This window comes from Ochotona princeps, chromosome 4, assembly GCF_030435755.1.
Source record: "Ochotona princeps isolate mOchPri1 chromosome 4, mOchPri1.hap1, whole genome shotgun sequence".
Classification (NCBI taxonomy): Eukaryota; Metazoa; Chordata; class Mammalia; order Lagomorpha; family Ochotonidae; genus Ochotona; species Ochotona princeps.
Genome location: NC_080835.1, coordinates 48,790,145 through 48,806,475, shown reverse-complemented (window position 1 = coordinate 48,806,475; position 16,331 = coordinate 48,790,145). Strand labels below are relative to the sequence as shown.

At 44.9% G+C, this 16,331-nt stretch overlaps 1 protein-coding gene across 2 annotated transcripts in view; it reads left to right on the top strand.

Annotated features, from left to right (window-relative positions):
* The first annotated feature begins 7,072 nt into the window (after nucleotides 1-7,072).
* Nucleotides 7,073-16,331, top strand: part of OLFML1 (olfactomedin like 1) — a 33,455-nt gene continuing 24,196 nt past the window's right edge. The window contains exons 1-4 of one of the 2 annotated variants that reach the window (XM_004590119.3): nucleotides 7,073-7,221; nucleotides 8,607-8,684; nucleotides 12,178-12,500; nucleotides 15,363-15,651. In XM_004590119.3, coding sequence (XP_004590176.2) covers nucleotides 12,378-12,500; nucleotides 15,363-15,651 — 412 coding nt within the window. In that variant the 5' untranslated portion in view covers nucleotides 7,073-7,221; nucleotides 8,607-8,684; nucleotides 12,178-12,377. Of the gene's footprint in view, nucleotides 7,222-8,606; nucleotides 8,685-11,835; nucleotides 12,501-15,362; nucleotides 15,652-16,331 lie in introns of those variants that run through there. The other variant, XM_058663450.1, reaches the window with a different exon arrangement.

The window sequence follows — 16,331 nt, the reverse complement described above, 5'->3', positions numbered from 1 at the left end:
AGTAAATTATTTGAATGTTTATTATACTGGTTAGATCAACTGTTGGCATGGTGGTTAAAACATTGCTTGGAATGCCTGTGTCTCACGTTAGTAGTACCCAGAGTAGAGTCCCAACTCAACTTCTGATTCCAGCTTCCTTTAGACTTGCATAGTGGCACACAGCAGGTAATAGCTCAAGTACTTGGATCCCTGCCACCCATATGAAAGACCAGAATTAAATTCTGAACTACTGTCTTCAGCTTTGCCCATCCCTGGCTGTTGCAGGCATTTGGGAGTGAAAACACATATGGAAGATCTCTCTCAATCTCAGACTCTTAGTCTCTCTCTGTCTCACTCTAATTCTGCCTTACAAATAAATAAAATACACCTTTATTAATAGGTAGCTGTTAGCTGTTTGCCTTTCTAAAAAACTGTTACCATACATAAAACCTCAGGGGGACCTACTTAGACTCAGGAAGCCAACTCTCCTTTTTTCTTCTGATGTTTTCAGGAGATGAAGATGTTTTCTATAAACAAGGAAAGATTCCCTCTCTTACTTTCAACTCATGTCCTTCCTGGACTCCAGGGTACAAAGTAAAATCACTAGTTTGGGAAAGGTAAATTTCAGGCTTGAAGCTAAAATTATATAGGATTAAAGACTGAGAAAGAGGATTATTAAACTTTCACCTCCCACTATAACTCATTTTGGAGCCTGATGTCACCGTTTTATGTTCTGTCCCTAAAATGTTTGCCCTGTTTTGGCAGCCTGAAGTAGAGGTAGAGACCAGCTAGCGCCTGGAAAGTATAAAAGGACCTCAAAGGTGTTAGCTCCCAGCAGCCTGCAGGTTGGAGACAGTCCATCACTGTGGTGACACTGAGGACTCACTCCACCAGTGATCAGCCCTCAGGCTCTAGACCTCACTTTCATAGGCTCCCAGCCATCAGGGGTCCCTGGTCAGCCCTTAATGCAACCAATCCCCCAACATACCTCAGGGAGAAATGGTACCACACACATGGCTCTCCTTGATTGCCACTCTCATGGACTTAAAGGGACTAAAGCAGTCTTCAAAGGACTCAAATCCGCAAGAAACATGGCTGTGGGAAGCCCCTGCCTAGAATTTCCTGTCTTGACCAGCCCTTAACACACAGTGCTTGGTATCCCCAGGTCACTGCACACATGCATACACAGAAGCATAAGTGCTGTTCTGGGAAGGAGCATCTCCCCGAGTCTGCTATCAGGTGTCATGTCCCTCTGAAACAGGATCTCATCACAGCTGGGGGTCATGAGCTTCACTTTGCCGCATGACATTCCCTTAGTCTTACAAAATCACAGCATGGGCAGGTGGAATATTGTCCTTCTCTCTCTTGCTCTGTCTCCACTATCACCCCTTTCAAATAAAGTCAATTATTTTTTTTAAAAAAATGTAGTTGAAAGGCAGAGTTATACAGAGAGATCTTACATCTACTGCTCACTCCCCAAATGGCTACAATGCCCAAGGCTAGGCTACACCAATTCCTGGAGCCTTGAATTCTATGCAGGTCTTCCCACCTGTGTTCAGGGAACAAAATACTTAGACCTTGCCTTGACATGCTAGCATTAATGGCAATGGCTTTATCTACTACATCACAAACTGGCCCCCATAATTCATTTTAAAAGTTGGAAAGTGTTGCATGGGAATGGCACAGCTAAGGCAAGACTTCATGTATGTACCCTGTCTGCCTGGCACCAGAATTTTGAATGACACCTCTACAATCTGCTCTACAGCCAAAAAAGTGTCTCTAGAGATGACCTTGTCCCGCCAGAGTCACCACATGTGAATTCAAGAAAGGATCGTGTTACAGACTACGTGTGTATTGGTTCAGGGATATCATGCTTGTTGAAAGGGTCACTTGGCATTCACATGTAGTGCTGGCAGCTGGAATGCTTGCCTGCAGAACGCTAAGCAAGCACTGAGAAGCAGTGCCCTGCCTTGGATGCTGAGGCCGCCCTGCTGGGTCCCAGTTTCTCCTCACAGGAGGAGTAGCTGACCCACTATATTCTATCATCTTTTACCTCTGGTGTGTGTGTGTCTAGGAAACTACCTGTTCTTGTCACTGGGAAAGCAAGGTAGCCAGAGTGGGGCCTGTCTAGTCTTAAATGCAGCCTGCCCAGAAGTCCCAGTGCAGGCCAGCCTCCCGGGAGGCCTCTGTGACTTCCACAGGATTTCAGCTGTCTTCCCCCACTTCCTCCATTGTCTGTTCCCTCTTCAGCAGGTTTTCATTTTCCTCAAGTGATCTGAGGAGTTTGAGAAGGTCCTGAATGCCTTTTTAATAACTAGCGCTGTCTAGTGTGGCTCACAGAACTGGGACTGCCACTTGGAAAGCGAGGAAATTTCATTTTGAATTAAATGCCCTCTAACAGGTTCTTTCAGTATACCCGAAGAGCTCGTCCCAGGCTTTCAAATAAGCTGCAGGAAGGAAGAAGGCAGCAGCAAAGAGGGCTCCTTGGAAGTGATGCTGCTTGACAAAGAGTAGTTACTGGGTGACAGAAAACGGGAAGACAGTGTGAGTGGATGGTTTGGAGTCAGGGGGATGAAAGCAAGGGATGCTCAACAGCCTCTCTCCCTGACCTACTTCTTTAAGTAGCGGCGTGTAATCCCCTGCCTCAGGCTGAAAGAGAAGCCTTTATCCCAGGAAGCTGGTGGATTTGTGTACAGCCCACCACTCAGCTCTGTGCTGCTGATGACATTCACACAGATGTGGCATGAGTATTCCAAACAAGTGCCTCCCTTGAACAAATAGCACAGCTCACACAAGTCAGCACTGCCCTCCCACCAGGCCCCTGGGTGAATCAGACTGAGGTGAGGATTTCTGGGCCCTGCATAGAAGGGAGCTCTGTGCAGGAGGCAATCAGCAACAGGAAGTCATGTCTTTTAAGAGAATCTTCTCCAACACAGCCATACTTACCCCATCTATCCGAAGTCACTAACCCAACCCATGCCCCAGGTCCTATACCCAGCTTTTACTAATCAGCTTCTGGTCACGCTCTACTCCCAAGTCCTGCCATGACCTGCCCTTCAGAGCTTGGAAGCCATATGATTTCAGAAGTCTTGATGGTGATCTGCTTACCGGAAGCTAAGGGAACAGATACAGAGTGAGCCACCTCAGCTCAAGCAGCCATACTTGGTGGACCCAGCCTTTGACTCATGCTTCCAGAGAGAACCAGTTCATAGGAAACTGCCCAGGAGAGTTTCCAAAGCCAAAACAGGAGGATCATAAGGAGATAACCAGGAGACTATGATGTTCACAGGTTTCAGTTCAAAGAGCAGAATGAGGCTTTTCAACTAAATCCTGGGCAGCCAGAGGATCCATCCTGGGACAGTAAGAAGGCAGAGCCAGGCTCTCCATGTCAGCAGGAAACAGCCGTGTGACCAAATACTTTCAAGAGGATTCTGTCCAGAAGGGGCTTCCAGTAAGCCAGGGGAACTTCTAGAACTAAGAAGGCTTTTTTTCTGGGTTCTGTTCATACAAAAAGTGGGGAGAGTTAAAAAAAAAAACAGTAAATGCAGCATCTTGGGAAATTCTCATTAATTACTGGAAACTGGAAAGCTGGTTTTATGAGCTTTCATATGCATATATCGAAGCCCTAATACCCAATGTGATGGCCTTTGGAGCCAGAAACTCTTGGCACTAATTAGGTTTGGAAGAGGTCGTGAGGATGGGGCCCCAGATGACATCAGTACCCTTAAGAGAAGAGGAAGAGACCAGAGCCCCTGTCCCTCCCATGTGAGAACACAGTAAGAAGACAGCCACCTACACACTGAAACACAGGTCTTCACCAGACAGCCCATCTGCTGGCTCCTTGATCTTGGGCTTCTCTGCCTTCAGAATGTGAGGAACACTATTTGTAGTTAAGCACACAGTCCATGGTATTTGGTTACAGCAGCCCAAAAAGACCAAGAGAGTTGGTACAAAGTAGGTACCTAAAAATATATCTGGCAATGACTGGAAATATCCCAAGCAGTAACTAATGACTATCTTTTTATAAGGTCTTCTAGAGGATTCTTTCCTGACTTTCTGTACTGACACAAATCTGTTAAGATTTTTAAATGATTTCCCAAATATAGCATTATGTAGTAGAAAAGTATCAAGCATTTCAACAAACTCATCCTCAAATTCTAAGTTACAAATGTCTTCTTAACATCTAACTTGAATCCCTTTGCAATGTATCAATTTCCTTTCTTCCACTCCGAAACAGCATTTAGTGCATATGTAATTCCACAGGCCACTTTCTTTTTTTTTTTTGTTAAATAATGCAAACATTTATTAAATTGTGATAAAAAAATTCCATCGGAGGGCTGCGGGAGAGGACGTCTAGCTCGGATCCCGAACCCAGTCCGCCATGTGCCCATGGCTCATGGCGGGCTGGGCCCGGGCATGCCTGGGTGCGGCCTGCTTCCTTCTGGGGTGAGTACGCCGAGGGGGGAGGCCTCCGTGACTGGGCATGTCCGGGGCCCACCCGCCACCCTCATTGGGTGGTGAACGGGATTGGGGAGGGGCGCAACCTCGGGCCTGCAGGATTACACCTCCGGCTGCCAGAGGCGAGCCGAGGGCTGCGGGAGAGGACGTCTAGCTCGGATCCCGAACCCAGTCCGCCATGTGCCCATGGCTCATGGCGGGCTGGGCCCGGGCGGCCAGTGTGCCATTTGGCGCCAGGCTGAGCCTGCTGGCCGCCCGGCCGGGGAGCTCTGGGGTATTGGACGTCTGAATCGCTGCTGAGATAGCTCTAGAGTGACCCCACTGTTTCTGGGATCTGAGTCAATCCTAAAGATTCCCAATACCAGCAACTCTTCCTTTGAAGAACTTCCAATCCCTTAATAATGCTGAGCTTTGAACACCTATCAAGTAAAAGATAAGCTCTGGCTTGTGTAGCAGGCTGGCACCTAATGGTCCTCGGAGCAACCACGTGCAGGTGCGTGATTTACGGCTAGGAACGGTCCCAATCTGGGATGCCACAGCTGGGATGAGGTTCCCACCAAGGGGTGTATGTGCTGGAATGGGGGCTGCGTTCTATCTAGGAAACAGTTGCAGTCACCCGAGGCACTAGTGTGGACTGGGATTGGATGCACCAGGCCGGTTCAGATCCCAGCACCATCTGGTGTTATGGAGAAACAGGGTAGATGTGGGACTGACTAGGCTGGGTCTCAATCCCCTTCTGAGCCATGTGTGAGCTGTATGTGGGTATGGACGAGCCATGGCTGGGCTGAAACATCCAACAACAAGAGTCAGAATGGGGTGAAAGCCAGCCAGGAAAAGCCACTGTTCCTGCTAGCACAGGAGGTGAACTGAGTAGGGTTGGCTCAAGAACCCCCTGGCAAGCGCAAAATCTGGCATTGGGAGGGGTTCTGATGGAGGAGCCTGGGCAACTCCTCTGGCAGGACACAGTCCCTGCAGGTAAGCGCGAGAAGCATGATTGGAAACAGCCCAGAATAGGCCATGGAAAGTTTCCCACTGGCATGCATTCGGCATGGGTCAGGAGCAGACCAGGCTGAATCAGTTCATGTTATCCTCTGGCAAATCCGATCACCAGAACAGAGTGTGGAATGGGCCGGGTTTGGTTGCGACAAAACCAGTACACATTATGGAACGCCAGGGCGTGGTTGCCTGTACTGGATATGAATGCAGCACCCATCCAGCACACGTGAGATCCAGGAAGGGAGGGGCAGAGCTGGCGGGGGGGTTAAGCTGGTCCCCTCGCTGGACAACCACTCCCACTGGAGAGTGTTGGCTGGGATAGAGACAGACACGACTAAGCAAGGCTACAACACCTGTGCGCTGCATGTGGACAAGATCAGGGCCACAGCATCAGCTGGCAGAAGCTGGCACTGGGGACTAATTCTGTCGAGTCAAATCACAGGACCACCTAAAGAGTGCACAAACCGGGACAGAGAGACCTGGGAGGGAAAAAGTGGGTTCCCCCTTCTTGGGTCACTATTCCCGTGGGAGGGCATGAAAACTAGGATGGGGGCTGGGATGGCTAGATAGAGAGGACTTAACAATATCTGTGAGGGCTGGATGGTTGAGTTGGTTAGATAAAACCAAGCTTTAATACCCATTGACAAGTACCAGAGCCAAATGGGATGGGGGACAGATTGGTCTTCTGCTACACATACTGGCAAACCAGGGTAGGGGGCGGTCTGGTGGGGGTTATTGTGGGTCGCCCCAACTAGGCTACAGCTCCCACTGGTTGATGTAAGGGCCGAACCAGACTGGACTGCAACACCCATTGGTTCCAGTGCAACTCGGAACTGAAAACAGAACCAACACAGCAATTGCAACCACCAGCTGATCAGGGTGATGGACTGTGCCGGGCCCTGTGCTTGCTAGAACATACAAGAATCTGGTCTGGGAATACCTCAAAGTATCTTTGGAGATCTCCCCACTTGAACTGCTGGACTCAGAATTCTAACCAAGAAAAGACAGAAGACAGAATAGGACAATCATTCATCTCAGCTACATGTTGGCAGCGAAATATGGGACAAATGGAGACTTCATGATGGACCATATCAATCAGTGGACCACCTCATCGAGCGAAACTGGCAGTGACTCATAACTGGAGAACTATTAACTCCACTTGAGCACATATCTCAGAGCATGCCCCACATCCGGGACTTGGGGTGGGCGGGAAACCGGGTGGGGCTTCTCCCTCAATATCCCCTTTTACCTCAGATACATGATGGAAACAATATGGACATAATAGCATTGCCCACCTCCCTATACCCCTGAACCTTTTTTTTTTTTTCTTCTTCTCTTTCTTGATTTTCCTTCAACTATAGTTAACTATGTAAAGATTGTCAACAACAATACAATAAAATGGATTATAAAAAAAAAAAAAATTCCATCAAATTACAAAACCTGAGTAAGAAAAACAAACAGCACATGCTTAACTGTAGTTGACATTCAAATAAAATTTGCATTCCCCAAATATTATACAGTAATAATCACAGGCCACTTTCTAATCCTTCACTTTTATCTCCATCTCATGCAAACAGCAGATAAATAAGCAATTGACACATTCAGGGAAACATGACTGTACTTAAGAAAGGTGGTTGTTTCAAGCTCACTGTACAAACAACCCAGACCCTCACAACAGGATTCTCTCCTGTCTCCTCTGTGTATGTGTGCTAACGAACTGCAAGCTGTTGATTGCAGAGCCCTGTCCTACTGATGGAGTACACTGGCTGGAGGCTTCAGTGAAGACAGGTAGGCCTAATGGGCACACTTATAAACCTTCCTTCCTTTTTCCTATCACTAAAACCAGTCTCCTAAGAATCCTGCCTCTTATTTTCCTGTTCACTGAAAGGTGCTGGCTGTGAAAATTTTAGCAATTTGGTATGGCAGTACCCCACCTTTCGTCCCAATAGGTCTGTATTTGTGAAGTCAGATCTTGCAGTATGCTCTCTAGAAAGTCATCTTAGAAGCAGGAAAGTTTATTTTATCTTTATTTTTGTTTGTTTCAGAGACAGTGAGACAGAGATCTCCCATCTGCTGGTTCACTCCACAACATTCCTGCACTGGCCAGGACTGGATCAAAACAAAAACCAAGAGGTAGAACCCAATCTAGATCTCCCACTTGGGGTATTCAGGCCTCATTATCTTGAGCCCTCATTCAGCTGCTTCCCTGTATATGCATTAGCTGGAAGCTGGAGTTGGTAGTGCAGCCAGGACTCATACACTGTAATCCAATCGGGAATGCAGAAGTTCCAGATGGCATCTTTACCACTAGGTCAAATGTGTACCCCTCAGGTTATTATTTTACTGTCTCTTTTGGTGGGCAAAGAGGCAGAAAGGAAGCTGCTTTCCCTGTTGAAATGTGAGTCTCCAGGATTTCATGTGGATTCAGATATACTCAACATTCAAGAAAGAGGGATTCTTTACAGCTGAAAAGGAAACAAGGTGACCTCAAGCCCTAAAAAATCCTTCCTAACCTTCTGGTCAACATTCTAATGTTGGGCCTGGTATTGTGGCTAGCAAGTAAAGCTGCTGCCTGAAATGCCTGCATCTCAAATGGGCACCAGTTGGTATATGAACTGGTCCGCCTCTGATCAGGCTGCCTGCTGATGACCTAGGAAAAGCAGCAAAAGACTGCCTAAGGGCTCAGGCCCCTGCTGCCCAGGTGGGAGACCCAGATGAAGCTCCTGGCTCCTAACTTCAGCTGACCCAGTGCTGACTGTTGCAACCAGAGCATGGAATATCTCGCTCTCTTTCTCTGTGTGTCTCCTTCATTCTCTCTCTCTCTCTCTCTCTCTCTCTCGTCTCCTTCACTCTCCCTTTCTCTTTCTCTCTCTCTCTAACTTTCAAAATAAATAATCTTTTCCAAAAAAATTCTATTCTTTTCTTGGGGGCAACTGTGTGGTGGAATCTGGTGGGGTATGAAGACAATGTTGGGACAGACTTAGAGACAAAGAAAGCAAAGAGATTTCAACGAAGAGAGGGTTGAGGGAGGATAATCCAAAGGATCTAGGGATCACAGGAGCTGGGTACCCTCTATTTACTGCTATCGGCTGTGAGCCTAGAGGATACACAACAGTAATGATCTTGAAGAAGGTTGAAGTGCATCAGAATTATGAGCTCAAATTCCATTACAGGTCCTGTTCCAGAGGAGAGCCAGGAAGAGCCATCGGAACAGGCCATGATCCCAGGAGAGGGAGACACAATAGACCCAAGTAAGCAAAACGGAGTACAGCCTCAAATAATCCAAAAGCCAGTCAGTCCCACAAGGGACTTTTCACATGTTATGGTGCTATCGACATCAGAATGAGCACCTTAAAAAAAAAAGTTGCACAGAGGCAAAGAAGAAAAGGGATATAAAGAAAGTGCAAAAAACAGAGCCAGAAACTAAATTTTTCCCCAATATGTACCAGGGGAAACCTCTCTACAAATCTTAATAATCTGAGAGTTCTCTATACATGATCCAATAGCCAATCTTCACAATGATCACTTTACATCATTATTTTTTAGTACATTTTTGAGATATACCTGGAAAAGTTTCCACTAAGAATAAGGGTTAAAAAGAGAGTTTTGGCATTTTCCAGGGAAAAATAAAACTGTTTTCTGATCATTTATCCTGGAAGATGTTCTCAGTGACCAACAGCCCACTTGTCTCTACCATCCCTCTAATGTGTAGCTTGGCCTTCCCTTTGAATTTCCAGGATTCGGACTTCCAAATGTCTCAGAAATCAGAAACAGATGAAAGGAGAGGTTATTATTCCTGGGATAAGGGTGAGGATGTGGTAGGAATTTGAAAGGTGAGTGAGAGTTCATTAGTTACCAAAGAGAGAAATAGTTTAGGCTGAAAGACCCTCACAAGGAAATATGCCACAGTAATAAATTTAATGGAGAGTTGGAGGCCATTATATGTGGCTCTTGTGAAGACTGAATGTGGCAATGACAAAAACAAGCAAGAAAAGCTGGCTGAGATCACATTATAAAAGCTTTCACTTTGGCATAAAATCAACCAATGCTTTATCTAAAGACATGAAGATGGGGAATTAAAGACTGCTACAGTCACTCATGCAGGAAGCAATGCAATTACTGGAGATATACAAGACTGAGAGATTTGAGGATGGCATTAAGGCAAACAGCTGTTGGGTGAGGGTGGGAGGCAGGCTTAGCGAATAAACAAAGAAGGAAATAGAGGTGAACAGAAAAGAGAAGGAAAAAGAGATGTTCTGTTCATACTTAAAGGATGAGTTCCGGTATTCCAAAAGGGATGCTGTTGTGTTGGGCTTTGCCTCCTTAAAGACTCCCAGAACTACTGGCCCCTTTCAGCAAAGTTGGATGGAGGCACTCTGGGAGCAGGGAAGGCTCCAGAAAACTCAAGTGTCAGTTACTACGGAGTCACATTAGCAAAGGGAGCCACCTGTGGTGAACATGGCCACGAACTAGGAGAGGTATGGGAGACCTGGTGGAGGTCGGCCTCAATAGGCTATCTAAGTTGGCCATTTGGGGAAACCATTCAACTCAGGACTGGGTCTACAGAACAAGAGTTGTTGACTTGGAGCTATCCACAGGATGTAACAGTAAATATCAAAGGGCTTGGGTCTTCCCTCTGGGGATACTGAGGTAGGAAAGTAGAGGATTAGAAACTTGCAGAGGAGAAAAGAGAGGTCTTTGTGTTTAATCACTCACCTCACTAGTGAGTTTAAAGCAGTGGTGAAGGGCAGAGCTCAAAGGCAAGCAAGACAGGAGCAAAGCGAATGAATCTATCTCAGCTGCAGCTTAGTGTGCACATCATTTTCATCCTCACCAACCCAGCACCTTCTTAGTAAATAACGAGGGCCATAATAGCTGGCTACTGTGCATCAGTAACAACTGTGACCATCTCTGAAGTGAGCCTGCTTTTCTTTATGAAAACCTTGGTTGCAAGAATATGAGCCTGCTCTGGCTCTACCCCATAGTTAATGATTTCTAATGAGTTAGGGGTATCAGCTGTGAAGTTTGCCACCTCTACTTGGGACAGCAAGGAATAAAGCGCATTCACAGAGACCAGGTGTGGTCAGTCATCATGGGGGCAAAGCTTGGCCTCTAAAATTGGTGACTGCAGAGAGGGTGCTGTGGGGGTGAAAGTCACAAGTGACCAGAGACATGGTACCTGCCAAGGCTGGAGCTCTTCAGAGCCCAGCCCAGAGAGAAGGGAGCAGCAGTAGTCATCCCCACAGCAGCTGAGGACTGTGACTAAAGTGTGTCACTGCATTCTCTCCGTCCTCACCCACACTCTGGTAATCCTTCAGACATCCTTAATCTTGAATGCATGTTGTGGAAATGATGTAGGCATCCTGGAGAAGACCAAAGGAAGGAGTATCTACACTGATACTGCCCAACAGGTAAATGTAACACATGGTTTTCCCCCCACTGGCCCTTATCCACCTTACCCTTTCAGAATCTCAAAGTTGGCACTGGAGATGTTCATGGAAGAAAATCAGCTCAAAGCAGGTTTAATGTCTATATTCCCAAATGCCAAGCACAGAAGTTTTGAAGAAAACCTTCTCACTCCCAAAAAGTAGTCTGAATCTGGGTGAATTCTTAATATATATGTAGGAGGGATCAGCTCACCAATTTAGAGGATAGTTTGAAGATGAGTCTCATAAAGAGCAGTTGTTTTTCAAAGATGAAGAGCTACTGTTTGGGGTTTTACCAAAAGAGTGGAGAGGAGTAGTAAAGGGCTTGTATCACACAAATGAGAGGTGGGAAGAAACAGCTACTGGGACAAAAATACTCAAAGGAGGACTGTGAGAAACTTCCTGGTTATTCTGAGTTCTAGTCAGCACCTTTTCTCTATTCCATAATGCCCCACAATCCCCACACATTAGTAGGCAATTGAAAAGGAGCCATGGGGAGTCCTAGACACTCAGGAAGAGGGGGGTTAGAAAACCAAGGACTTGGACAGCAAAGGCAAGAATAGAAGCTTTTTGCCACTTTGTCTTTTGGGTATGATTTATCTTAGTTGGTTTAGGGCCTTCAAATAGGAGTTAAACAAGCTTTTTGATCTGCATTTCTCTGAAGGGAATTGTGACATTAGTAATTAAGAGAACTCCAGGATTTCCTTACAAAGGAGTTTCATTTCCTGATAGTGTTGCTCCAGAAGCCTTAATGTTTCCATCATTCTTATTTCTCTTAACAAAATTCTTCTGAGCTCAAAGCTGCAGTTTGCAGCTGTCAACCCAGGGAAGTCAGGTTTATAACTCATTGTCTGAGGAGCCATGTGGTGTTGTACACTAGGAGTTGGAGATAGGGAAAGATCTGTGTTCGTTTCTTTGCTGTGCCTTTAAGAGCTGCAGGAATGCAAAGGAAGAGAGGTGGGGTCTCCCAGTGGAAGTTCTGGGAAAAGGATCCTAGGGATTTTTGCCAGAAGCTGCACATTTGATTCCTACTGCAAGAAGGTGGGGGGTGGTTTATCTTGGATCAGGCCTGTGATTGGACTGCAGAATCTACTAAGGAGGCAGAAAGCAAAAATAAAAAAGTGGAAAAGGGGAGTAGGAGATGGAAGACGTTCCCCACTTCCACCCCAAAGGCATACGTACACCCAGGCCTGGAAGCAGTCTTCAGTCACTAGCAGGGGAGGTTCCCTGCATGCCCAGGGGAAGGGAAATAGATGCAGGACCCAGGGAACTGCACCAAGTTGGCCAACAGGGCCTCCGGGAACTGGTTTACCAACAGCTGGACTTCATCACCATCTCGCAAATGAGATCATGCATGGGGTGGAATAACAAGCGAACTTTGCTCTGCGGCTGTGCAAGAAGTTGTTTTTGAGGATTTGCCTCAGCTGTGGCTACAAAGCTGGACACGACCACCTGGACCCTTGAGTCTTCTTCCAGAACTACGTGTAAGGGATTTTGCTGCTGAAAGTTTACAGCATAATGGTCCTTCAGCGAGTTCCTGCCCTCCTGCTTCTGTTGCTTGCAGCATGTCTGCCTCCACCGCAGTGCGCCCAGGACCCTGCCATGGTGCATTACATCTACCAGCGCTTTCGAGTCTTAGAGGTAGGTGGCATCTCTGCACACCTCCCAGAAGTCCCTTTAGTTTACCCAAACTTCCCTGTATACTGGGATGTGTGTTTCCCAAGGAGGAAATGACAACTGTATTGCTAAAATTATGCTTACAAGTGCTCATAGTCCAGCACCAACTCCACAGTCCTGGCTGCTCTACCCCTAGGCCTTGAGCATAGCCTTGCTGTGTGCTGTAATCAGGAAATTTTCCTCATATGTAAAATGGTTTATAAAAATGTAATTTGCCTCCTCAGGCTATTCTGGGGACTTAATAAATCATTTCATACTTGGAATTTTGGAATGGTGGTAAATATCCAAAATGTTAGACATCCAAAATTCAATAGTTCTTTTAGTTAAGTGTGAAAATGAAAAATCTGAGTCATTTTTAATTCATGTTTCACTGTATCAGGATAACAAGGACTTTTAGCAGTATATTTCTGAGATAAATAATTAGGTTGCTGTGAGAAGTACCTATAGCCATGGATCAAGAAGCTAAGTCTTCACTGCTCTTGCCAAATAGAAATTTGACTTAGAAATAAGCATATTTTAGTAACATTAATAGAGAGAAAGCATCTGGGCTGCCACCTCACTAAAATGTGCAAAGTCCAACATTTCTACAGCCTGGACAGACTTCCAAGGACAAGTTTCACCCTCCATGCTAGTCTTTGCCACACCCTAGCATTGTCATCAGCTACTTCCTACTTGATGATTTGCTTCTGTACAAGTTAAAGTGATAGATCGTGTATCTTCTTTTAAAGACATTTTTATCTTCAACACTTTCTATATTTTCTTGAAAAATCTCTAAATTCAAATTATCTGGTCATCTAATTAGCATCAGGGTAAAATAACTCAGCAAAACAGGCTGAAGACATTACCCAACACTGACCAGCTACACAGACTGGTTTGGAGGCTATGGATGAGCTAACTGTTCCCAGACCAGTGGTCTCTTACTGCTGCCTTTTTTAAAGATTTATTTTTGTTTATTTGGAAGACAAAGGTAGAAAGGGGGAGAGACAGAGATCCTCCATCTGCTAGTTCATAGCTGGGCTGTGCAAGGTCACAGCCAGGAGCCCAGAGTGGTCTCCCAAATTAGATGCACTTGAGCCATCCATCCTCTGCTGCTTCGTCAGGTGCATTAGAAGGAAGCTGAATTAGCAGTGGAGCAGCCAGGTCTGAAACGAACACTCAAACTGCCTCAATGCTGGTCCCTCTTGCTGCTGCTTTTCTTGCTAATTCCCAAAATCTCCTCCCCAGTCTCATCTCTGTAAATCTGCAAGAATTACATTCAGCATTTAGCACTAACTAGTCCTAGAATACAAACAGCCAAATCCTTAACAATAGTCCTTCAATACCTAAAGTGCAGATTAGAGTGTAATACACAGGGTAAGTTCAGATCCTTTGTCACAGGGTCTGTTTTTTTAAGCCACTGTTTGGGAAACCCGTATCAGAGTGCCCAAGATCAAGACTCAACTCCCGCGGCTGATTACAGCCTCTTGGCTCGTGAGTACACTGGGAGGCCTGATGACTCAACTACTTACATCCCTGCCACCTATGGGGAAACTCAGGTTGGGTTTGGTGGCTTTTCGTTCAGCCTGGCCCAGTCCTGAATGTGGCAGACATTTGGAGAGTGAACCAGTAAATGGAAAATCAATCTCTGTGTGTATGTGTGTCTCTATCTCATCCTTAAAATCACTTTGTCTCTGTCTCTCTTTTTGTTACTCCGCATTTCGACTAAGGTCTAACAGAGTAAATAATGGGAGATCAATTCAATAAAGTACTACGTCATTAAAATTATAAGCAGATAACTGTGTATACATGTAGTATATATATGCATATGCATATATATATATATATATGAATGGAATACTATTGGCCTTATAAAAGAGGAAATGTACTATTTGCAATATCATAGATGAACCTGAAGTGTTTGTGCTAATTGAAATAAGCCAGGTACAGGAAGACAAATATTGTATAATCTGTATGTGTGAAATCTAACAAATTAATCTCATAGGAATAGAATACAATGGTAATTATCAGAGGCTAAGTAATGGGGACACTGGGGAGGTGTTGGACTAAGGGCACAAAATTTCAGTGAGAATAAGTTCAAAAATATCTAGGGACCAGGACAATGGCCCAATTGACTAATCCTGCACCAGCATCCCATATGGGCAGTGGGTCTTGTCCTGGCTGCTCTGTTTCCCATCCAGGTGCTTGCTTATGGCCTAGGAAATCAGTGGATGATGTCCCAAAAGCCTTGCGACCCTGCGCTTAATGGGAGACCCTGAAGAATCTCGTGGCTCCTGGCTTTGGATCAGCTCAGTTGTGCCATTGCAGCCATTTGGAAGAGTGAACCAGTAGATGGAAGAGCTTTCTCTCTGTCTCTTCTCTCTGTAATCTGCCTTTCCAATAAAAATAAATAAATCTAATAATAAACAGTATTTTACATCATGGTCACTATAGCTCATAATATAAGAAAATAAGAGATTTTACATGTTCTCACCACAAAATTTATATCTACGTTTGTCAAAATATGTACACTATATATATATATAAAATTTTTTTCCATCGATTAAAAGACACTATCATCACAAGAAAGAAAAACATGGCTTAGGTATATATTAATTGGTAATAAGTTATATTCACAGTACATAAATAAGTTAATGATATGTTACACAAAATATAGTAAAGTAATATTTTTCAAATATGAGTATCATTTCATATATAGAAAAGCTTTTGAGGTTATTTGTTTTTCCCCTTTATTATTTATGAAATATTTTTCTATGAATGATAGCTATTTTATTATTTGAGTCATTTAAGTAACCAGCAGTAACTTGGGAATTTATTTTTTGACTGAAGCAAAGGCTGGAAAAATGCACCCAACTTACAAGGGCATACGTTCAAGAGTTCCGAGAATTTTCCAAGAACATAAGCATTATGCTGGGCAAGTGTCAGACCTACACAAGTGAGTACAAGAGTGAAGTCAATAACCTGGCACTGAGAGTGGAGCGTGCCCAACGGGAGATCGACTACCTAGAATACCTTCGAGAGGCTGACGTGTGCGTCGAATCAGAGGACAAGACACTGGCAGAGAAGGTACTTCAAGAAGCTGAAGAGGAGAAAAAGATCCAAACCTTACTGAATGCAAGTAAGAGAGCTGCATCTTATATTTCCCCTCCTAAGACTGTCAGTGTCAGAAAGAGCGAGAGCGGGTTTGAAGGAATAATAAGGAGAACTGCATGTATGTTTTTGTGTGTATGAGCTGGCAGAGAAATCTGTACAGGGAACAGATAACTCAGAAGGCAGGTTTTCCTTCCATGGGGAGTTTCTAAAGAGCTCATAGAAGGTCAGGGGTACAGTGTCAGAAATCACCCAGCAAGGCCACCTTCAGAGAGTCCCTCATTTTTTAGGGGGTGTGCAGGCTTTAATCCTTCCAGGGAGTATCAGGTTGGTGAATTCTATACCCAATGCCCTAGGAATAGAGAATAGCTACAAATTTGTCAAGCAACAGTCTGAAACTGGTAATAGGAATTGAAAATTGTCCTCATGGCTGGGGACTGCATTGAATTATTATGTGTACACTGAGAGAGGTGGTATCCAGGGGATTTGTCTCCTATCTTCAGAATCACTTTGAGGCCATTAAGAATGATGTTTAGAAGCTCAAATTATAATAAAAAGTACCAAGCAATAAACACATAAGTGAGATGAGAATTTTCCTGTGCATGAATCTATTTCATTATAATAGTGAGGGAGACAGATCTCCCACCTCCTTGGAGTCTATATTCTGAAATGACTTCATAGCATACAAGAAAATTCTATTCATATGCT